The sequence below is a fragment of the Falco biarmicus genome, chromosome 1 (genome assembly GCF_023638135.1).
Source record: "Falco biarmicus isolate bFalBia1 chromosome 1, bFalBia1.pri, whole genome shotgun sequence".
Classification (NCBI taxonomy): Eukaryota; Metazoa; Chordata; class Aves; order Falconiformes; family Falconidae; genus Falco; species Falco biarmicus.
Window position 1 is genome coordinate 26,378,130 of NC_079288.1, and position 24,616 is coordinate 26,402,745.

General features: G+C 55.2%; 1 protein-coding gene across 2 annotated transcripts in view; it reads right to left on the reverse strand.

Annotated features, from left to right (window-relative positions):
* The window catches only part of HIP1 (huntingtin interacting protein 1), a 48,967-nt gene extending 27,646 nt beyond the window's left edge, over positions 1 to 21,321 (reverse strand). The window contains exon 1 of one of the 2 annotated variants that reach the window (XM_056348603.1): positions 21,135 to 21,320. In XM_056348603.1, coding sequence (XP_056204578.1) covers positions 21,135 to 21,251 — 117 coding nt within the window. In that variant the 5' untranslated portion in view covers positions 21,252 to 21,320. Of the gene's footprint in view, positions 1 to 21,134 lie in introns of both variants that reach the window. The other variant, XM_056348612.1, reaches the window with a different exon arrangement.
* Positions 21,322 to 24,616: the final 3,295 nt, after the last annotated feature.

The window sequence follows — 24,616 nt, forward strand, 5'->3', positions numbered from 1 at the left end:
TACCGGTGACACCCTGTAATACCACAGAAACCCGTGTGCAGCCATGCCAAGCTGCCCACCTCCCGTATACAGGCTTTGTGCTCCCAACATCCCTCCTTAATCCCACAAATTAAGTCAGCTCATCATCATTAATCCTATTTTTCAAAATCAAGCTGTCACAAAAGCTCACCCCTGAACCCAATGTCTCAGCTGGTGCTAAAGCCAGTTCAGAGAGACGGTGGTTATTGCCATTATCGACGGCTTCCTACGGATGCTGCAGAGCTGGGATGTGCAAGTGTCTAGCTGCTGCGGCACAGCCATGGCAGCTGTGTGGTTCCTTGTGGCTGAGCTACTCCAGCTGGCAAAGCCCAGATCTTGGAGGCCACCACAAAGCACTTGGGGAAAAGGCAAAGAGCTCCAGCCCCCCCTGGCTTCGCAGCAAGGCAGGGGTCTTCAGCTAGAGGGCAAAATTAAAGAGCCAATGCATCTCTACAAGAAAACCTGAGAATTAATTTAAAGGCAATTTCAGGAGGGTTCCTGGGACAGACGGAATCCCAGATTCCCTGGTGGCAAGCAAAGCTGCACTTCCTAAGCTGAAAGCAGTTAGTGGGGAGTGGGGATGCCAGTGCACATGGCCATGCTGGGGCTCAGGAGGGGCTGGCGTGACCTGTTGGGACAAATCCCACCCAGGGATGCATCAGGGTGAAAAGAATTTCCTTCTTGTTTTACCAAGCTCAAGGGGAGTTCCCTGCTTCACCACATCGCTGTGGAGAAGCACTGGTGCCGGTGCACGAGAGGTGGTCCTGCCCCACACGGCGCTCCCGGGTTATTCCCAGGGCCTCCCATAAAGATGCCGAGGCGCTGACCTGCTGCTCGTGGCAGCTGCGGGACCATCAGCTCTGCTTCCAGTTTCCTTCAGCTGCTATAGAGACAAATAGATATTCTACTTGACTCACTCGCACAAATCCACCAAAGGCTTTGTAAAGGGTCTTCCTCTACGCCTCCATGCACTGTGGCGGGAACAGGGGATGTGCAGAACGTCCAGTGGGGTATGCAAACCCAGATGCTTCACCCCAGACCCCAGCAACCCTATCCTGGGCTGCATCCCATCCCAGCAACTCAGGAGGTGCCTGCTGAAGACCAGCCCCAGCAAGCCTCTCCGGAGCAGATGTACTCCAGTTGGGATGGAGGGAGCCACCCTGTGAATGAAGGCAGCTGGGGGGATGCTGGAAAACCACAGGACATCAAAGGCACTGCCTCTGCCAACCCCCCCAACCTGGGGAGGAAGGGATCTTTCCTGGCAGGGAACAGGGATGGCAAAGCAAGGGCTGCTTCCCTGGAGAACCAGGGGGGAGGCAGCCCCTTGCTTCACCCTGTCCTCTGAGTGCCTTCGTTATCCTCCCGGCTGATCAGGAGAGGTGGACAGTCCCCACCTCTCCCCCTCAGCTGTATTTAATCTCACCCAGTGCTTCACTCCAAGACCCTTTACACCACCCTGGAAACAGCCTCCATCCTCCTGCAGCTCCATTATTCTCCCGTGAGCTGCCGGGATGGTGTGTGTGGTCTGGACCATGGTGGATGAAGATGGAAGAGATGTTCAGTATCTACCCGAGCCTGCCGGAGGCTCCGCAAGCAGCTTTTAAACTCTGTTTTGGCAACTGACTCCAGCTAAAATTAAGGGAATTAGGGCTAAAATGTCTCAGCAAATGTGGCCTTTTGTCATTACAGCCAGCTTGACAAGGTTTGTTAGGTAAAGATCTAGAAGGCATTTTCTTTTATTGTTTTACATCCCCTACTTCTGTTTGAGCAAATCTCTGCCTCAGCTGATGCTTGGGGCAGGATGCAGTGGAAAGCCCAGGCCACGCTGCTCTGTGAAGCATTTGCTGCTCTGTGAAGCATTTACGTCTCTCAGAGGTCTCCTTGACTCTCTCCCCCTCCCCACTGTTCATTTTACCACATCTAAAAATACTCTGAAGCCTTTTAAACCCTCTTCCCCTGCAGCCGCCTCCCTCCTGGCTGACTAATAATATCTGTTGCTCCCTCTTGATCTCTCTGTATTTCCCCAAGTCTTCCCTGAGGGAACGAACCAAACGGGACTCATGGTCTCGAACCACCCCCTGGATTCAGTCTCTTAAATTTGTCTTCCTCAGGGAATGGCATTTTTTTCCAGCTGCTCCAGTACAGGAGCAGTTTAAACTCACCTGCCCCAGAGCCCCATGGCTTAACTGTGCAAGACGTTGCAGGAGCATCTCTCTGATATGGGATCTCCAGGATCCTGGGGTTTTCAGAGCTCTAGGCATAAAACAGAACAGCAGGATCATTGGGAAAACCACTGAGCACTTAGGCAACTATTTATTTTCTGTTTTGCAGGTTTCAGCTCTTTTTGGCATCTCTCCAGATCTGAAGCACTTGCTCAGGGGAAGCGCTCTCAAGGACTCATTAGGCTGGGTTTAGTTACTGGTCCGTGGAGCTGGGTGAGCATCGCTGGCTGTGCAAGTTTTGCTTTTTACAGGAAGAGAGCAAATGCTGGGCACGGGGTTGTATTTGTAATAGTGTGATTTAGAGGAAGAACCCACCTCACTATTGCTGTTTGTGGCAATGGCTTTTTTTTCGCGTTGAGTTGGGATGTTAAGAGTATCGTGACACACAACACACAGAACAGCTGTCCTGACTGATCCACTGCACTGCTCTGTGTCCTTCCAACACTGAGCCAAGACCTGCCCCAGGTCCCCTCCCCACAGCCAGACTCACACCACGGGTTACTTGGGATTGAGGGACGGAGCAGCCGCACTGGCAGAAGCTGAAGGTGGAATGAGTTTCTCTGGACTCAGACACCACAATTCAGCCAAACCCCTCTGGGCTGATCCCACACCACTGCAATTTTCAGAAGGGAACCAGCAAGGAACACCTTCAGAGAACACTTACACTAACACTGGTGATGTAAAAAAAAATCCTCCAAATTGTTCTAGCTGCTTTTCAGTACCAAATCTGCACTCGCATGGGAGGCAGATTTAAAGGGTGTTTGGGTGCTCTGATGCTTCTGGAAATCCCCCTGGCCAGCTAATGCCCAAATACCTTTGCAAATCTTGATTTAGGAAAAATATCTGCTTCAGAGCAGTGCTTAAAAAGCTCAAGGCCATTTTCAAATCCTTGTAATGCCGCAGTTTCCTGGGCATGTGAAAGCGAGAGGAAAAAGCAGATCAGTCTGAGGCGGGCACGGCTCCAAGGCTGGCGGCCGCACCGAAGGCGTGCGCTGGCACAGAGCAGGCAGAGCGGGCAGGAGCGGGCAGCCCGGGGCTGCCAGCGACAGGGTTATGTCAGCAGGTTCTGAGCTCCCCCAGCTCCTTGCCATGGGCTGGGCCAGCACGGGGGACTAGGGAGCAGGGCAGCCCTTCCACATCACCCCAGGCAGAAGGGAAGCGTGGGGCTCCCAGGGTGCAGGACGGCACAACCCCCATGGGACAGACGGGCGCGGGTGATGCTGGCACCGCTGCCAGCCCCAGGCTGGGGTGTGGGCAGGGAGCCCGGCTCCATTTTTCCTCCTGCCTTTACAGAAAGCTGCCTCGTTGTGTTGTCAATATACAGATTTTCTAAAAAAAATAATTAATAAATAAGCCAGAGTTCATGCTGCCGTTATTGATCGTTTGTTATTTTTAGCTCATTGTTCAATGTACAGCCATTGGTGTTACAGCGGCTGCATGAGCCTCGTGTGACATTGCTCAAGCAGCGCCCGTGGACAGGGCCCGTCCCAGGTTAGGAGCTCAGCAAGCAGCTCTCCAAAGCTGACGGGATTGAAAATGCAAGAGGGAATGAGAGAGGCAGGATAAGCAGCATCCTTGGCCTCCTGCTGATGTTTCAAGGACTCAGGCAGATTCTCCATCCAAAACTGGAGCAGAAGAAACTCCTTCCTTTCCTGCCATGGGGGGTAAGGAAGGCATAGAAGGGATGACACTGAGCTGACTGGTGCAGCTGAGATGCTGGAGGGAAGGGATGGCATCCAGAGGGTCCTGGATAGGCCAGACCAGTGGGTCTGTGCAAACCTCATGAAGTTCAGCTGGGCCAAGTGCAAGGTCCTACACCTGGGTCAGCGCAATCCCCCGTACCTGCACAGACTGGGGTGGGGGGAGGGAGGGAGGGAGGGATGTAGAAGACTGAAGCTGGGTTAATTAGCATTGATAATACACAACTGTGGGTTGGCTTCAGGGGTGGTGGGTTGGCTGTTGTAGACAAGGTGCAGGTGTGGCTGGGTAAATGAAGAGGTTGAGAGCCAGTGAAGGGAGAGCAGCTGAGGAAGAAGTAGAGGGAAGAGAGACAACATATGCCCTGGATGAGGTGAGGAGAAGGCAGCAGAGGGACTGTATGAAGAGTATGTTGGTATGAGATGGTAAAAGAACTTGTTGCAGCTTGATAGTTTGGAGAGTGCTGTGACAGATGGATGGAGAGCACCCTGATGAGGACTGGAGGATATCATTGAGTGACAAATGGGACATCAGCCAGCAATGTGCACTTGCAGCCCAGAAAGTCAAGCACCTCCTGGGCTGCATCACCAGCAGCTCAAGGGAGGGGATGCTCCCCCTCTGCTCCGCTCTCCTCACAGCCCCCCGCAGGGCTGCTCCAGCTCTGGGGTCCCCAGCACAAGGCAGACGTGGCCCTGGTACAGCGGGTCCACAGGAGGCCACCAAATTGGCCCCAGGGCTGGAACACCTCTGCCCTGGAGAAAAGCTGGGAGAGCCGGGGTTGTGCAGCCTGGAGAAGAGGCGGCTCCGGGCACATCTTCCTGCGACCGCTCAGCGCTTCAAGGGGGCACACAGGAAAGATGGGGAGAGGCTTTGACCAGGGCCTGCAGCGGCTTTGAACTGGAAGAGAGTAGGTTTAGGCTGGACAGAGGGAAGGAATGTTGCACCACGAGGGTGGTGACATGGGCACAGGCTGCCCAGAGCGGCTGTGGGTGCCCCATCCCTGGCAGGGCTCAGGGCCAGGTGGGACGGGGCTGGGAGCAGCCTGGGCTGGGGGGAGATGCCCCTGCCCACAGCAGGGGGGGTTGGACTATATGATCTCTGAAGGTCCCTTCCAGCCCAGCCTGCTCAATGATCCTCTGACAGATGGGGAAGGACACCCCTGAAGCCCTCAATGCAAGAAGACAGCCTTCAGCAGCCACCTAAGTGAGTTATGGCAGTGGGATGTAAACCTGCATGCTTAACCTCAGCTAATACGTATGTGACCACTTGCTCATCACTCGCGGATGTGTTCTGTGTCCCCTGCGGCCCCATCCGTCTGAGCAGCTTATCTGGAAACCCTTCCTGGCTGCAGCTGAGGCTTGGTCTTTCTTCACACGTGCATAATGCACCGCTGCAGTTAGTCGCTTCCTTCTCGTAAGCCTGATGCTGACACCATCGAGATAAACAAAACACCCCAAAGGAAACAGGGTCAGCAAAGGTCACGGCCGTGCTACTGAGCCGTCAGCACTGCACTCGGTGCTCCCGTGTTTGCCCCTCGCTGCTGCCTGGGCTGCAGGTGCCCAGAGCTCCTCTGCCACTCCCGAGGGCTGCGGGGGTAACTGCCCTCAGCACCCATCCCCAGCAATGGGGCCATTTACCCCCGTCACTGGCCCCCAACTTTGTCTGCGCTTCTCTACACTGCAGGCCCTCCGTATGTGGATCAGTGCTGCCCAGGATTCAGAAGATGGTTGATAAAACACAGCTCCCACCAATTTCCTTTGGAAGCCCCTAAGTTCTGCTCTGGAGGCTTCATGCATGGGGAGCTGGAGGTTTCATGTGGAGCACAGCTGGTGCCCATGGGGCTGGAGACTGAGCCATGCCAAATACCTTCAGCATCTGCCCTCGGATGCTGTTCTCCTCCTCTTCCCACACACACGCAGCCCCCTCCCTTCAGCAGTCTCCACACTTCTGCCTTAAATGATCTTCAAATTGCCTTATCAGAGGAATCATTTTAATTATCTGCTTTTGTTTGTCCTTTGAATTCAGACCTGCAGACCCGGTGGCAATACCACGTGTGTGATGCTTCAGCTCAGTGCCCAGCCAAGACTTGTTGCACCCACCACCCAGGACCTTCTCACACCTTCTCCTGAGCTTTATTTCCACGCAGATGCAGAAGATGGGGGAGAAGGGGGCTGAGTGGATGCTCCCAGCAGTTAACAGTTTCAGTACATCCACATAATGAATGAGGAACAAACTAATCTGAAATTGAATCACCTCATGCAATAAGTTGGGAAATGCCACAGCAAATGTTCTCCCTGTGGGGCGATGCTGCCAGACCCTTCCAGACCCCTTCCTTTCCAGACCCTGCCTGCAGCCTGCAAAGCAGCACTGGACAGATGCAGAGGGCTGCAGAAGCTGAGCCCGCCTCTAGCTAACAGGCAGTGGAAAAAGTATTTATAGGAAATAGGCAACATATTTACAGCCCTGGGAAAGTTTCCAGCTCTGAGTATATTCATATTTAAGTGCCGTGCACTTGCAGGGAGAGGTTGGAACAAAGCGGGCAACGCCGTCTTGCTGCAATGCTGCCTCCTCCCCCAAGTGCTCTCAGAGGTTCTTCAGCTTTCTTTGGTGTTGCAGGTCACTTCCCAGCTCTCTCACCCCCAGCCCAGCTGAGGAGACCTCTGTCCACCTCCTTGTCTCCTGCAGAGCCGCTTCCCAGAAGTGCCAGCATGCCATGGGCTCCGAAGAGCTGTGGGTTGCAGCCTGTGGCCTTGGGAAGGGGCAGTGGGCTGGTCTCCCTCCCAGCAGACCCAGTGGCATCAAGGTGCCCAGTTCAGTCTAGAGGGAAAATGCTGGAGCAAACAAACTGATGTCCAAATGACAGATAAAAATGACATTTTTAATTCACTGCTCAGCATCCCCTTACACAGCAAGCTACTACTGCCAGGATGATACCCTGTGGCTGAAACTACTCCCCTCTCTCCCAGCAAGGCAACAGCCCACGCTCAGCATCCAAACCTCTGCCGCTGGGAAGGTTTGACCTTTATAATTAATAAATACTGGTTTAATAAATGCATAGGACCTAACCCAAAGATGACAAAGGGCTGTCTGCATTGGAGCAGGACAGAGCTCTGCATGCATCCCCTGGGATCTCCCAGCAGTTCAGAAATGAGCATCTGCCTTCGTTAAGCCATGGCTGTGGTCCCCAAGCCCCAGTGCCCAGGCCACTGTGCACTGCTGGTGCACGGTGTGTGCTGCTGGTGGCTGTAACCGTAGTGCCCAGCGATGGGCGCCCGCTCCTCGTGCAGAACAGGATGGGACTGAGGAGGTACAAGAAACAGTCTCTGATGGATGTATAATTGGAAAATAAGCCAGTCCTGTTCTGGTACGTGAGTGCAAGCTTTCCTTGTTTTTTAAAAAGGAAATTTTAAAATTTTTGTTTTAAAAATCTTTTTTATTTTAAAATGTTTTAAAATGTTAAAAATCTTAGAACTTTTATTTTTAAAATTTTTAATTTTAAAAAAAATTTTTACAAAGCTTTTTAAAGCTCTTTTAAGAGTACCAGCAGGCCACGCTCCCCATGTTTGACACCTCTCCTGTGCCTGTGGACGCTCCCCACTGCAGGTGATGCTCCCCGCAGGGAGATCCGTGACTTTGCTGGGCTCTGAGCATCTGGCACGCTGCCTGCTCGTGGGGTGTGGAAGGCGCCTGGGGAGCAGGCAAAGCTGAGCAGGGATCTCCGCTGGGACACAGGGTGGAGCCCGAGGTGGAAAAAACTCCCAGCCTATAAAGGAAACTGCTTCATGTGTTTGTTACTGCTGCCTGTCTGACGCGTACCAACGGGAGAATCGCAGGCTGTGAGATCCCTTCCCGAGATCTAAACATTAGTTTTTACTCATTTTCCTTGTTTGAAAACAAACACTGCTGGCTGGGGTGTGTGCCAACACACCCTTTGGCTTACCCAGCCCAAGAAGAAAGGGTTGCGCTGTCCTGCTCCTGCCAGCCGCAGCACCGTGGCTGGAGAGGAACCGAGAGTGTAAACCTAGCTCTGGGTGTGGAAAACACAACCGTGCCTCCTGGCAGGACGGGGAAGATGGATGACAGGCACTTGGTTGGGGCAAGACTGCGAGAGGCAGCTCCATTGGGAGCCTCGCCGGTGGCAGCAGGAGATGCCCCTGCGCTGGGAGCCACTGGTGCCCCGTGGCTCACCCACGTGTGACTCCACTGAGACACGGGCCTGACTCATGGGCAAGCGGCACCCAGCACCCCGGTCCTGGCCTCCTGCAACCTCACCAGCAGGATGATGCCTCCTCCGCAGCAGGATGGGGTTCAGGGGGATGCAGCGCTTGTCCCCAGCACTACCGGGGCTACAAAGGCGGCAGCACAGCCCCGGCCGGGTGCAGGACAGGAGGCAGGGAAGCTGCTCTGCACCCTGAGGATGCCCCGGCCAGAATTAAACAGGGCAGAGGGAAGGGTGGGCCCAGTATCTCTCTGTTGTTTCAGGAAATCAGAGGATATAATCTGAGAGGGAAATCTCTGCTCTCGAAAGCAAATCACAGCATCCGTAGTGTACACAATACTACTGCTGCCCGACGGCGCTGGGCATGTATCGCTGGCAGAGGGGCACACAGGACGCCAACACGATGAGGCATCAGCTCCAAGAAACAAATTGTGTGCTCCTGGTTATGCACTGACAGCTGAGCTGGAGCTGAAGTGCAAGCAGGCACCTCACCCCAACCGCCGGTCACGGTCACCCCCCATCCATGATGCAGCGCTCCCACCAGCAGATGAGCCACATGCAGCAGCTCAGTCCTGTTCTCCCAGAGATGGCAATAAAGGGTCCGGCTGGTGCAGCGAAGTCCTGAAGTTTTCCAAGTACTCAAAATCAAACATCCTACTAAACACACCCAATTTCATTCTTTTTCAGCAGTTCGGCAGTCGTCAGACACTGCCAGGCCAGCCCAACACAGGGGACCGTGGTCCTCGCCGCCCTGGGGCACCCTCCTCCAAGGAACATGCAGGTTGGAAGGTGACAGAGCTGGCTGGCGTGACGCAGGGACAAGGGCTCCCGTGTGACTGGTGTGACATGGGGACAAGGGCTCCTGTGAAAGCCGGTGGGTGACAGCCAGCCTCCTGGACACAAACGCCACAGGAATAAGACTGGTCTGGGTGAAGGTGGACGGCTGAGTGAGGCACCTGCCCGAGGACCACAGGAGCCGCACCCAGTGCTTGTCTGTAGAAAATCCTCCATGTTCCCATGGCATTCAGGGAATCAGGGCAATTTTTTTTACATTTCTGGATAAATACTGTGCTAGAAATCTACTGACTGATACTATCATAAACAACCCAGAGAGGCCTGAACACAGCCCAGCTGCCACGGCCAGTGCTCGGTGCCGTACCCAAGCGCTCACCGGTGAGGCACAGAGAAACAGAAATCTGCATGGTGACAACTAGTGAGAATCTGCACAATGCTGCTACCTGCGAGAAGAGCATATTGCAGCTGAACACCAGGACCAGGAGAAAAAATGCAGGTGAGGAGCAGACATCACATACAGGAGCATCCAGGCTGCAGGGACAGCCCCGGAATCACTGCTGCAGCCATTACGTGGGGCAGGGACGCAGAAGGAGCTGAGCATCAGTCCTACTTGCCCTCTAGGGCTGGAAAAAATGGAAATACCTAGGATAAGAAGAAGCAGCTTTCACCATGGCTACGCACACTGCTCACAACGACAACGTCCGCTGGTTATTTCACCGAGCAGTAAACACACCACTTCTGGTTGCAAGCTGGAAAGAAACAGTCCCTTGGAGGTGCTGGGATCAGATACCCAAAATTTGCTTATCATCAGAAGAAAGGAGCTGACAGACTTCATCCGCTCTGATAGGAATCTGCAGTTCTTAGCATTTCCAGGATATGCAAAATCTCTTTTTTCTGCTGATGGAGAGTGAAGCTGGATAACTAGAAAGCAATTGTTCCCAGAGCTAGTCAAGGCAGCAGAAAAGGGAGGACAATCATAAAAGGTGTAACAGGGACAGTTTGGTTAATTGCTGTTTCCACACGATGGCTGATCAGAGGAAGGGATCGGTTCAGATTTGACCTCAGATGAATTTTTCCCCAGTGTGTCCCACTCCCAGCAGGCACCGGTGTTGTGTCAGCCTGTCTTGGCTGATGCAGCCCAGCTGCCTGAATAATGCTTGCACACGCATGGCACCACGGAGGCCAGCAGACAAGTGGCAGCAGGGACCCAAACCAGTGCCTGTGTGATAAAAACTCTCAGAGGGGAAGACTGCAGCCATGGCATGCCCTAAAATGGTATCCAAGTATTAAGGGATTAATAGCGAAGTCTAGAGGTGATATAGTTAATTATTCCCCACTCCCATGGGAGAGAGGAGCAGACCCGCTGGGATGCCCATGGAGCCTGCGCCAGCCCCTTGGCTTTGCACTACAGCTAAAATCCCAGCTCATTTTATGGGGCTGAAAACCACAGATTTTGTCAAACAAATTGTCCTCTCCTTTTTGCTCTTGTTTATTTTGTCTGTGCAGCAGACGAAGCTTCGCTTCCCTCCTAGTGGGCAGAAATCACTGAACATTTTGTCCGAGCTCTTCACTCACCACCCAGCAGCTTTAGCAAATACCTGATTCGGTCATCCACCCCCCAGGCATTATTAATTTCTGCAGCTTTGGCCAATGCTGCCGGTACACAGGGAGCTCTTCTGCCAAACCAGCCATGCCAAGGTGTGAAATCTGGGGGTTACAGAAAATACAGGCAGGGTTGAGAGACCTCATTCCCTGGGAAAGCCATCTCGTAGAGGCTCAACAGCTGGTGTGAGGGCACTGGGAATAAGGCAAAGGAGAAGGAAGACTCAATCCGAGTGGAAAAAATGCAGGACATGGTTCCCAGCTCAGTGCTTGCGGCAGTGGGACTCTTCAAACTTGGACATAGCTAAAAAAATAATAAAACTGGAATGCATAAGCAGTGAGCAGCCCTATTTCTAGCTGCGACTCCTCCCTGTGTGCTTGGCCTCCCAGACGACTCAGAAACTCAAGGCACTTCTTTCTGTACTATAAAAAGAGCTGGAGTGGGACTGCAGTAGCCAGGAAGACAAACAAGAGAGGAGTGTGTCCTCTTGTTGAGGCCAAGAGCATCTCACCAGGAGATGAGTGAAGCCAGGAGATGGTCTTGCTCAACCCAGCTCCTCAGCTAATATCACCCTTCAAGGTGCCCACAAAGAGCTGTGGGGCATGGCAGAAACTCCAGGCTGGATCCCACCCACCAAAATGTTGGTTGTGCTGTGTCCCAAGTCATCCCGCCACCTCTCACCCCTCCTGCACGAGGACAGGAGGTAAAGGTCCACCTTCATGCCACGCTGTGCATGACCCTCCCCAACACAAGCCTGGGTCCCTGCAGCAACCAGATGCTCTGTGCTTGGGTGGAGGCACAGGTACATCTACCAACACCTGTGGCAGGTACCACAGTAAGCAGAGACAGGGCATGAAGTGTCCCCCAGGACCATGGGGAGGAAAGAGCCATGCTGAAATGCAGCTCCCCGCTCCCCAGGCTGGCTCTTGCACGGCTTAACAGCCTCACCTGACACCCACTCCATGCATCCCAGCAGGACAGTCCAGACCATGCAAGTTCCAGGTACAGAATGAGACCATAAAACTGAGGAAACTCAGAAACACTTTGCCTTTGCCCTCTCCAGACAAGTATGTACCTCCGTGGAAGCAGCCAGACCTCGCTGTCTCTATCAGAACATTTCCTTCCCATCTGTTTTGTGAACTGCACAAAACCTTTCTGGCAGGGAAAACACAAGGTCTCCACCAGGTCCCAAACTAGGAACGGCTCCACCAGCACAGATAGCTTCTTCAACAACTTCAGTGACTTATTCAGTGCCAAAGAAGCCATCTCTTTGGTACGGCCATTCCTAGTCTACATTGACTTCTTCAACCCAGAAGTCGTCAAAGTCTTCCTCTGTCTCCACTTCAGCATTGCCTTAAGACCTTGGAAAATCTTTGCATAACACTAACTAGTGGTGTGGGACTTCTGTTGTGAGCAGTTCTGAGGGTTGTAGAGCTGGACTGGGTGGCCCACAAGGAGCAACCTGAAGACGGCACACTTGGTGCACACAGTAACCATGGCTCAGGAGGAAAGGGACAACCACGATGTCCACAGCACCAGTGTAACCTGCTGCCGAGCCCCCCAAGATGCAGAAATGCTGATGAGTGTTAAGTCAGTGGATGGCAGAGATTGCATTTATTCCGCACCTGGATGAACAGGGCCCTCCACCAGCAGCAGGCTGGGGAGCTGCGGGCCACATCTCGCTTGTGCAGGAGAGCAAATGACTCTTTGTAACCATACCCAGAGCCCTCCTGCGCCCAGATGCCTTATCCTGCAGGAACGCTGCCTGGTGGGAGCTGTATCTCAGGACATACATCACTAGGTCTGTGAGGTCTACTGGTGAGGTCTCAGCACTCATGCCATCACCTCCTTTCTGGGCTCTCAGGAGAAGGGACCAGTCCCTGGGTGACTCTGATGTTCTGGCACAAGCACCTTACAACACCATTTGCACCTATGAAACCCTGTATTCTTGCTTACTTGCATGTCAACACAATGACTGGAAACCACTATTTTCCAGCCAGCATCTGCTAATTAAAATAAAAAGTGATGCCATGCACTCTCTAGAGACTGCCGAGCTGCTTGCATGGAATAAAAGAGACAAATGGTAACAATCAGCTGCAAGTTTCCAGCCTTGCTCTGGCGAGAGAAGCCTTCTCTCCCAAAGGGTCCCTTTGTTTGCTGCAACTCACTTTTTTTCTGCATTGTAAATATTTAACGTGCCTTCCCTGGTGGCACACCTGGCCTGCCGCCTCAGCTCCGGCAGCACAGCGGTGGTGGCTGAGGGGCTGCACTGTGCCATGCAGGAATTGGGTCACAAAGCAGTGAAATGGTAGAAAGCCGGGCAGTGAATGCCGGACCACGGGGACCCCCCAGGGAACAGAAACCAGCTGCCAACAGCCTTTGATGCAGCATTTGGGGCAGCAGGACCAAAAACCCAGATGGGAGGGGCACAGGCAGAGTTTTGTTAGTTTGCTCAACAGCCAAGTGACAAAGAGTCTTCTCCACCTCAAGACTCAAGTATGACAGATCTGGGCAACTCAAGCCAACCTCACAACTGGAGTTTTATGACCAAGCCATAAAAAAAGCCAGGTAGCCTCCCTATGAGCTGAATAAAGCTGAATGAGCTCTACAGCTACCTGACTTCCCAGTAACACAACTTTTGCAGCCACCGCGCTGATGCTCTTTGCGTTGGTGGAAACAGAGAACACAATGGCATCTGCTTGTCCGAGCACCACACGGGCACAGTGGGCTAAGGCAGGGCAAGAAGGGATCAGTGAGAGAGCACAAAGTCCTGCAGCAAGGCACAGGCTCCAAGACACAGCTGATGGACGTCCCCACCTCAAAGCCTGCGGTGGGCACTGGGGCCACCTGGGAGCACCTCTGTGCTGGCCTGAAGACGTTAGAAGCTACGGCCAGGGTTGTGCCCTGCAGCAGCCCCAAGGCTAAGCCCACCCTCGTGGTACAACGCCAACCACGACCAGCCCACATGAGATGCTCTCCATGAGCGTGAGACTTGTCAAGCTGCAGAAATGTCCCACCAAAGAAGGGACTGAAATTCTGCAGTTACAAAAGGAAGCTCTGTGAGCTAAGAGGGAGTTTCAAGCTGAATGTGGCTGGACATAGGTTAGGCTGGACATAAGGAAGAACTGTTTTATGATGAGGGTGGTGAGATACTGGCACAGGTTGCTCAGAGAAGCTGTGTATCTCCCATGGAATCATAGAATAGTTTGGGCTGGAGGGGACCTTGAAAGGTCACCTAGTCCAATCCCCCTGCCATGGGCAGGGGCATCTCCCACCAGAGCAGGTTGCTCAGAGCCCCCTCCTACCTGGTCTTGAGTTCCTGGGGATGTGGCACCCACAGCTTCTCTGGGCAACCTGTGCCTGTCCCTCAGCACCCCCATTGTAAAAAATTTCTTCCATATATCTAGTCTGCATCTCCCCTCTTTTACTTTAAAATCATTCCCCCTTGTCCCATCACAACAGACTCTACCTAAAAGCCTGCCCCCATCTTATAAGCCCCCTTTAAGTTTTGAAAGGCTGCTCCAAGGTCTGCCCAGAGCCATCTCTTCTCCTGGCTGCACAATCTCAACTCTCAGCCTGTCCTCACAGGAGAAGTGCTCCAGCCCTCTGATCATTTTTGTGGCCTCCTCTGGACCTGCTCCAACAGTTCCACATCCATCCCTGGCAGGGTTCAGGGCCAGGTGGGATGGGGCTTGGAGCACCCTGGTCTGGTGGGAGATGCCCATGGCAGGGGGATGGACTGGATGATCTCTGAAGGTCCCTTCCAACCCACACCACTCTGAGTTTGTGTTGGACACACAAATATTTGTCCATGACAAAATATTAAATGTCTGTATACGCCTTTAAGCAAGTAACTTCACCTTTCACATGTGGACCAAGGACCATTTACCCTGTGCGTGATTAGCCCGGAACAGCACACAATGCGTAATTAGCCAGCCCACAATGTGTAATTAGCCAGCCGTGGGCCAGGACTCGCACGTCCAGGCTAAAGCACAGGCTGCGCTGCTGGTGGCTGCTGTCAGCCGGGAACAGCCTGTCCCCGGCAAGTTTTCTGACTTGGTGACTGTGCAAAATAAATCAGCCAAGCTGGTGGCAGAGATTAGGGCTGAGACCTGGCCCTTCCTCCAGCCCTCGTGCTGTTGTGCAACCCCCCAGCTGCCAGCCCCCTGCCCCGGTACGGGCCACCCCAGGGCAGAGGGGCCAAATCCCTTCAGAACAGGGAGGTTTTGAGTCAGTTCTCTGCAGCCAGCACCCAGCGCCAGCACCCAGCCCACCGGGGCTGAGCCTCACGAGCCTGCCCAGCACTGCCTGCTGTGTGCGGAGGATGTTTCTTCAAATGTAACTATTGATATTCTTAATTTTTTAAATTTAATTTTTAAAATTTAATTTAAAAAATTAAATTAAAATAATAATAATAATAATAAAACCAAACAAAAATGTCAGGTTTGTGCAAGAACAAGTCTGCAAAGACATGGCGACCTCTGGCTCTAAACCGCTACGCCTGTTCTTGCCTGCTTTCAGCCACAAATACATCCAGCTTCAGGCTCAGAAATACACGCACCCGAGAAGCTGAGCGTCTGCCAAGCTCAGGACCTGCACAGAGGCTGGGGCAGCCGTTCCACTCCACCAGCCACAACAGTGAGTGAGTTACAGAGCTGGAGGTGGGCGATGGGATGAGCACGGGCACAGCATTCGGGTGCTCCAGCCCCAGTGCCTGTGTGCCGGATGGTGCCGGAGCAGGCAACGCTCAGCCTGGCCCCGCGCTGCACCCGTGGGATGATGTGCTGGGAGCTGCAATGGGCACCTTCTCCCCACCCTTGGTTTCTCAATCTCCAGCCAAAATTGTCCCTCCTGCAGCTTCAGCCTGTTCACTTTGGTCTGTCCAGAGGTTTTTTTCCCTGGAAGAGCAGAGCTGGGATGAGCCACTCCCTCCTCACGACAGGTGCCCACATCCTACCTGCCCTTCCCCACCATTTTCCCTGGGCTCAGGGGTCACTGCCGGTGCTGCTGGAGGGGACCACACTCAGTCCACAGTACCCTGATGGGGAATTTGGTAAAAATAATCTGCCTGGCTGGCTACTTCTCCCCAGCTTTGCAGAAGGATGGAGTTAACCAAGCTGAATTTCAGAGGGCAAGAGCCCCTGCACTCCTTAGTACAAGACACCCTTGGTGGGAGCCCTCTCCTCACTGCAGAGCCAACTTAATGACACCACCTGGCTCACATTGTTCATGCTCAGCTGTATTTCAAAGATCAGATTTTAAAGAACCTTTTGAAACCATCAGGGCAGCACATGCTGAGCAAGGGGCAAGAGGTTCTTGGGCAGCAACGTCCCCCAGCATCCCTGCCTCCCTGCTCAGCCTCTGATGTGATTTGGGGCAAGGTCCCCCCTTGTCACTTGGGGGTCCAAAACCATCATGGTCCCACCTGCAGCAGCCCCCTGGACTCAGTGGCAGAAGTCACCCCCACTTGCAGCACCAAACCTATTTGGCCTTCTGAGGCTCAGCCACTTCTGGAGTCCATCACCCCATTAAAAACCACAGTTATTCCTGCATATTAAAAAAAAAAAACCCAACCCAATCCCATATTGCACTAAAGAGAAAAGCAGCCCTTAATCTGGTAAAAGGCAAACTATTTTCTTTCCCTGGGGACAGAAATAAGTTCCTAAGAGGGACTTGCTGAAAAGAGATGAGATGACTCATTTCTTTGCTGCTGAAGCTGTATTCAATCCCGAGCACCTCTAATTCCTATCAAAAGACAGGAGTCCGAAAGCATGGGGGTTCACGCAGCGCAAAGCTCATTTTACTGGAGATGAAAGAGCTGTGAATCAATCCCCTGTATCACCTACTCCCCCAGGATGGGCTCAGCTGCCTTCAGCCCTCGCTCCCTGCAGCCAGGAGCTATTTTTTCCTGTTCTTGCTAGTGTCAATATGTTTCTTTAAATATCTTTTCAGAGAGGCTATATATATAGCCCCACTCTGGTGCTTTGAAAGGAGCCTCATTTCCTGTGTAAGAACTGAAGTTCTTGGCAAAGCTGCCGGCGGCTGCAGCATCTGAACCACAAAAATTGTTTTTTTCAGTAGTAAAATGGTATTTCCTCTGTGACTGCAAGTCATACCAAGCCAGGTCTGGTCTGAAAACAACAGGGCTGCTATGGCTGGCAGATACAGTGACATATTCCCAGTTATGTAAATGATGGGGGAAAGGGATTAATTGCATTAATGGTGGCAGTTGGGCTGCAATGATGCCCGAAGGTGGCACAGCCCATTGCAAGGACCAGGATGGGCACAAAGCTGCTTTCAACCTGTGTTTTGTTGTGAAAACATTTGGTTCCCACATTGAAAGGATTTACTAACCAACACTGGGGGAGGGAAACAAAAAGCCCGTTTCATTTGACATCACTGTGCCCGATACATTTTTCTCCTTCTTCTGCAGTGTCTCTACATACCTGGTCTTTGAGGGGGCTCCCCCAGCAGCAGAGCAGGAAGGAAAAGAGCTTTGCAGCCCCTCCGAGATGGTGGTGGAGTGGCTCATGGATGCTTGGGACCTTAAAAACCTTTCTAAGGAGATGTGGCATCACCTGCATTCAGGATGCTTCATCTCCCTGCAGGGAAACCCTGAGCTGCAGAGTTTGACACCCTACCGCACCACATCAGGGACCCCTTATGATAGCAGCAGTGATGCAGACAGATCAGCAATCACTGTGGCAAATATGCCTTTCCAGGGTAATTTCTGACTCACAAATTGCGTTTACTGCTGGTCCAGCAGCAATGCACAGTCCTAAGAACCCAGCAAGCAAACATGCAAGAGAAAGTGGCGGTCGTGGGTGACCCAAGAGGACCACGTTTCTCTTTGCTACTTGGTGACTTTCTCAGAAAAAAACCTGCAGTCAAAGAAGATAAAGCACAAGGTTTTTAGATTTTCTGGAGGAATTTTAAACAAGAAGGGTCTTCCCCCGACACGCACCACTATCAGGATGGATCAGCCTCAGGACTGTCCCCAGTGGACAAGTGCACAGGGACCCTGATGGGCACGTGACTTCGGTACCAGGCGGCACCACATCTCCTGGCACGAATCCCCAGCAGATGTGAGCTCGGGGGGGGACCAGCACAAAACTTCTGTCCCTCTCCACAATGGGGACGGGGGGAAATATGGCAGAGTTCTGTTGTCTCTGCAGCCCAGAAGACAACATGCAATCACAGTGTACTGCTTTCCTTCTGCCCACAGGGGCAGGAATAAGGCCTGGAGCGCAGCACACATGGTGCTGGGACTTCAAGAACGCTTCCCCCACCTTCACTTTCTGAGCACCTTTGCCCCTCTCCAGTGTTTGGTTTCCCAAAAGAGGGAAGGGGCTGGTGTAGGCACAGCTGAGCAGAATCACACTGGGTCATGAAGGAGACCTTCCCACACCTTCGGCTTTCCAGGGGCCAGCTGGTGCTTGGGGATGCCATGCACCACCTCCGTCAGTCTGCAGTTCTGCCTGCAACTGCCCTCACTGGTCATGTCCCTGCTGGGAACAATGGGAAATTCCCCACGGCAGTCCAAAACACAAGTGAAGAAGGAACACAGCCCAGCATTTCACCCTGGCGTGCACCCTCTGTGCCCCACAGAAGTTCTGCATCCTTCTGACTCCATTTTCACCCTCAAGACCTTGGCTCATCCAGCTGCTGAACATCTGGTCTTTGTCAGCCCAGCCACAGCACAGAATGAAACTCACTCCTTGGCACCATCATGGCACAAGGATGTCTGCTGTGGGCTACTGCAGTGAGAAGGGGAGGGAGACCCAAGGAGGGAAGATCCCAATGCACCAACCTAAAAGAGGAGGTCTTCGGACCTTCACTGCAGAGCTCTGACTCCAGGACATGCTCCTCAATACAACCAGGAGAACTTGCAGGGGATGCACGTCACACTCAGATAAACCAACATTTACCTCAATATACGGCAGAATTTGCACTTTTGGTGGTTTTTCTCCTCCCTTGATGACCTTTGCTCTGTCCAAAGATTTATTCTACCAAGGTTGAGGTGATGAGCAGAGGTGAATGACAGCAAGTGGAACACCAGCAAAAGGGAGACAGTCATTGCACACTGGTCCCCTGCCCGGCAACGCTGCGCCCTGTACAGCCATGCATCTGCGGGACAGAACTGCATGATCTGGTGCTCCTGTTGCTCAACTTCCTGTGCAAACCGTCAGCATTGGTGGTAAAAGGGGAGCCCTTGGGTGTGTGTCCGGACCAGAGGGCCTGATCTCCATGGTTCTCACTGAGCAGCTCCTGCCCAGCAGGCAGCAAGGACGCGCAGCAGCACAACGGCAGCGACACCATGTTTCAGCATGTCCTCAGATTTCTCAATTTGCATCACCAGGAAAACCGAGATGCCTGACCAACCATGGGAGAAGAAAAGAGGCCACTGGGATATTCATTCCCATTTGTCCCCAGGCCAACAGATGGACTTTGTCAGGGCAGAGCTGATGTGCAATGTGATGCCACGAAAGCCTCCCACCACCAGAGCCTCCCACCACCATGCAAGTGTCCTTCTACCAGAATGTCCCACCACTGTAAGAGCATCCAACCACCAGAATGTCCCACCACCATAAAAGCATCCAACCATCAGAATGTTTCACCACCATAAAAGCATCCAACCATCAGAACGTCCCACCACCATGACAGCTACCTGCCACCACATCTCCCCACTACCAGGGTGTCCCACCACCACCAGCGCTTCATAGGGTGCTCTCGTTTGTCAAGCTGAGTCTCAGACCACAGGAATAGGGTGGTGCCAAACCCAAGGTGTTATTCAGGCTCACTAAAGGCCAGTTTTGACCCATTTTCTGCCTGTTTGGGCTCTCTTAGCCCAGAATAGTCTTCCTGGTGAGTGTGCTGCTGTCACGAGCCAGGCAGGTTCGGAGGCAAGGAGGGAATGAGCCTTTACACGCAGAAACACGGGTAAGATCTTAACTTTAAAACCCACCTAACAGACTAAACTTTTCTTAAGAAAAGTCACTTTCAAAAAAAACCCCAACCCCCAATCTCCAAAACCCGCCAACTCACAAAGTTTCTATTAAAAAACCTTAGAAAGAAGAAGTTTGGTAAAAACTGGATGACCAATGTGTGGAAGATCTGAGGGGTGCCTGGCAAGTTCCCTAAACTGCAAAGTTATGAAAAATAATGAGGGAAAAAAAAAAAAAAAAGAAGTGAGGAAGGAAACTGCGCAGAGCTGAACAGAAAAGAACGAAAAGCCAGGCAGGGACCGAGCTCCTAAAACCCATCCTCTGCCATTTGCTGATCAGCATGGAAGGTGAAACGCAGCCAGTACGATGGGGCCACACGCTGCCGGGGTGCTGGGTGCCGTGGGTGCCCCTGCGCCAGCCAGGCCCCCCAGCTCTGCCCTTCTGGAGAGCAGCAGCTCTCGGGGGGCCGGGGGAGCTCCGAGGGTCCCAGGGGGATGTTTGGTGACACGGAGCAGGCCGGCGATTGCCCGAGCGAACCCGTCCTGGTTCCCCCTTTGGTGCCGTAAGTGACTGGAGGTGGCTCGGCCGGGGGAGGCGCGGCGCTGCCGCTGCATCCAGCCACAGCCCGGTGGGTCTCTCTGCTGTAAGGGCACCTCAGCGCCGACCCTCGGTTTTACTCCCATTACCGAGCCGCCACCACGTGCCGTTCCCACCCGGGTCTCACCCAGGTCCTGCCCGCAGCCGCCGACCGCCCCTCCCCCCCCGCGGCAGGGCAGGGGGCAGGGGCGAGGGGTCCCCAGCCCCTCCTGCAGCCGCCCCCGCCTCTTCACCCCCCCTGCAGCCGCCCCCCCCGCTGCCCCTTCCCCAGATCTCCAGCCTCTTCCCTGAAAGCACCCCCGCTGCCCCCCCCAGCCCGGCCCCCACCCTCCCCTGCGTCCCGGCGATGCAGGACCCCGAGGGACGGCTCAGAGCGGGGGGAGAGGGGAAGGGCCCATCCACGCACTGTGGGTGCCGTGGGGAGCAAAACGTGCCCGGTTCCCCGCGGGGCTGCCCCTTCCCGGGAGCCCCGCGCCCCGCCCGAGCTGGCCCCGCGGGGGCACAGCGCCGTGTCCCCTGCGGGGGACGGAGGCAGAGGGGGTCGTGCCCTGGGGATGCAGGATGGAGCCCCCAGACCCCTGCCAGCAGCCCCGGCTGCGACAGGAGGGGGGCAGCGTGCCGGGGCCCAGCAGCGGCGTCCCACCGGGGCTCGCCATGGCAACCCCTGGCCCGCCGCGGGGGGGGGGGGGGGGGGGGGGAGGGAGGGGGCTCTCCTGGGCGGGACCATCCATCCCCGGGTGGGCGGGGCCGCACATCAATCTCCGCCCACCTGGCGCAGGCCCGCCCACTTGAGCCAACTCCGCTCACCTGCGCTGCCCCCGCCCACTCTGGTAAGCCCCGCCCCCCGTGGTTCACCTGGGATGATCCCGCCCATTCGGACAAGCTACGCCCACCTGGATGAATCCACGCGGGCCAGCCTCGCCCGCCTGGGCCGACTCCAGCTACCTGGCAGGCGCCGCCTTCCGGCCCCGCCCCACAGCCCCTGCCCCTCAGTCGGCACCACGCACGGCCGCCCCGCCCCGCGGCCCGCCCCGTACCTGGGCACGCTCGAAGCTCTCCCGCTCCGCCTCCAGGCCACCGCCGCCCGCCCGCCGACTCAACACCTTGGGCAGCGGGTTGGACACCTGCTTCATGGAGCTGCTCACACGGTCCATGGCCCCGCCGCTCCCGCCGCGCCCTCGCCAGCGCTCCGCTCCGGCGCCTCCGCTGGCCGGGCCCCGCGCCATTGGCTCGCCCACCGGCCACTCACGCGTGGGCACGCCCCACCGGCACTGCCTCCGCAGCTGCGGCTCCGCCCGCGGTCCCCCCTCTTAATTTTCATTTGCCGGCCCCGCTGCCGCTTAAGGGGAAGCCCCGGGAATGTCCAGCCCCGAGCCGGCTCCGGCGGCCCGCTCATGTGACTGCCGCCAAGCTCACTGGTCCAACCGGACGTTACTCAACGCCAGCTCCCGCCCCTCCGACAGAGCCCCGCCTTCAGGGAGAGCCCTCTCGGCACCGCCCGCCTCAGCCCCGTGGTCACGCCCCCTTGCCATCGCCCTGTGCTGATTGGTCTGCGCGCCTGCCGCTTACAACTGCTGTCCTGCCCCGGGACTCGCTCTTGCGCGGCGGGGCGCTCCCCCGCGGGGCCGGGACCGGCGCGGGGCCGGGAGCGGGTTGCGAGGCCGCTGGGGCCCCGGCCGGGCAGGGCTCTGCGGGGCCCGGCCCAGCCCCGGCCCGAAGCGGGCCTCTCCGCGCTCGAGCGCCCCGGTGCCGACGAGCCTGAGCTGCGGCTGGAGCCAGCCCGGGTGGGCAGGGCTGGGGGGTCCCTCAGTCCCGGGACTGCGCGGCTCCCGCAGCCCCCAGGCGCTGGGGCCCGGCTCGGCCCCGCAGCGGTGAGACGGCTGCACCCAGCCGGCAGACGGGCCATGGGCAGCGCGGAGCGGGCGGCCCTGCCGTCTCCATGCGGAGCCCCTGAGCTTCTGGCCCCTGCGCCCCGGCCCTCCCCGGCCCCGGCTCTCCCGGCCCCCCTTCCCCTGGTCTTCATCACAGGCCCAGGCCTGCCCCCAGCACTTCTCAGTGGCTGGGCTGGGCCGCGCTCCCGGTATCCCGCTGGGCAGCATTTGTCTGGCCTCACTTTGCGTCTGGGATGGGTTCAGGGCATCTGAGTCCTGCCGGGGACTGGGGAGAAGGCACCCCTGGGCCACCTGCCGGGGGGCTGGGGGGGGCTGACAGCCCTTTCCAAGCTTGTGTGCGCCTTTGCCTTCCGCCTCACCCGGCTGTGGCTGTGGCAGGGGAGCTGTGCGGAGGGTGTGCTCGGCAGGAGGCAGCTGCAGGCACAACTGGCAGAGCAGAGCAACGAGGGTTGGGCATTTCTCTGCTACCATTGGCAGAGGGGTGAAAAATGGTTACAGATGTCTGAAAAACAAGGAAAAAGAAGTGGGAGAAGGTTTTTGCTTCCCCAGAACAGCTGGCATACTGATGGTTGAGATGCTCTTCTGTATAACTTGACCTGGGCTCATAGCTCTGGTCCCTTCGCTCATCAGAGAATCAGAGACTTGTGCTGGGGCCCGGTCTTGGCTTTCTCTCATCCTGGCAAGTTGCTGGACTGTGTCTGGCTCCTGTGGTTTCAACCAGGAATCCCGTCCCACTCTGGAGGCCAATTTCCTGCTGGGACCTTTGCTAGAACTTAAACATTTCTGCAAAATTTGGACAAACTGGTATTTCTGCAGACTGAAAACTCTCTAAAGACACCAGTTAGTCCCCAGTGATGGCAGGGTGGGCTCTGTGGGGGTCGTCCTGGCTGGATCCTTAACAGCAGGCCACACGAAATCAGTGTCTTTGCTTCAGGTGGGGAGTAGCTTGCAAACCCACCCTGTCTGCCGCTGCTAAGGGTGATGGGGCAATCTGGGAACAACAGTTCAGGATGTGGGTTGTCAGGAGCTCTTGTGCAAGTAATTCTTTTTGTGCAACTTACTTTTCTGGCTTATTTTTCAGCAGAACCAATTGCCACGCAAATGCTTTCCTGTAGCTGCCCAGTGGGATGTGTGAACAGGCTGTTTGCACGATAGACCTTACCTGTCTCTCTGCCTTGGATATCAGATTCACAGCTGACGGGAAATGACCTGCACTGTGCAGCAAGGGCATCTCCTCCCACCCCAGCTTGTCTCGACTCCCTGTCTGCCTTCTCTCTAATGTACTTTCTGGAGAGCTGCCTCTTTCCTTGGGGCTGGTCCCAGAGGAAGTTTAATGGGTTTAATTCAGCCACTATTGCAGTGAGGTGATTAATAATTGAAGAAATGAAGTCATTACCAAATAGAGATAGAGGAAAGAAAGAACAGAGGAGAGCATCTGACAAAGGACAGCAAGGTCCCTGTGATCTGCCTACCTCTCCCACACCTCTGCCTGGCTAAAAGCATCCTGCTGCTGCGTCACCTCTCCAGCATGCGGGCCTGGATCCAGGACGCCGAACCTTGACGCCAAAGCAAGGGACCACAAGACTGAGACCTCGTGTTATCTGCTCCCTCTTACTGAAGAACAGTCACGTCCTCTTCTTCCACGGCCAGGGCTGAGTGCCCATTTTGGGACCAGGGCTGGCCAGCTGGGAGACTCCTCTTGCCTGGGCAGGAGCAGAGGAGGGTGGCTGGTTGCAGGCCAGTGCGGGCTGTTTCTGCTGGCTGCTCGTGACTTCTGCAAGACAGGGGCTGTAACAGGATAGAGCCAGGATCCTGCCCATGGGCAGCTGGTCAGACCACCCTGGGCTGACCCCAATTCATGCAGTGGCTGTGCTGGGTTGTGCTTTGGGGCTCACGCCCAGGCTTGGCTGCTCTGCAGGGATTTGGGGGGCTCCGTGCTGGTGGGACTGGGAGCCTTGTTTTTAGGCAGGTTGAGAGGTGCTCTGGGAGAGGGGAAGGCACAGGGCTGTTCCTTTGCCTCAGGTTCCATGGGGAAATGATGGGGAAGGTCTAGAAGTGAGCAGGGTGGAGGGAAGACAGGTTGGGCATCCCTCCTCTCGCCCCAGCTCTTTCTTGGAAGCCATCTGCTGAGGTGCTCTGTCCTCTTCTTGCTCCTGTCCAAGAGGTTGGACTGCAGTCTGGAGGCAAAGGGTGATGGGAGAGCATGTCGTGGGGGTGTCTGTGGGGACAGATGCTGTCTCCCCCAGCGCCACACACCCAGGTGTAGCTGCTTTTGTATTTCTGGGGCAGGAGGCCTGGGGCTTGGGCTGTGGAGCGTGGTCACCTTCCTTGCTTTCAGTAGCTACCTGGGCTGTCTGCACCTGAGTAACTTCTGCAGGATGGAGGCCATGGGTCTGGTGTCTGCTGGGACATGGAGAGGATGATGTGTGTCCCCTGTCTTCTTCCCTTCGGGCAGCATAGTGCTCAGCAGTGTGTGACACCCACCAAGCACTAGCTCAGGCTGGGCAGGGGGGACCAGAGCTGGTCCTTCCCCTGTTGCAGGGCTCCGTAGGGCAGCCTCCCCTTGCTGCTTGGTGCTTTGTGGCTCCTGTCCATAGAAGCCCTAAAGGGGGGCTGCTCCCTCTCCG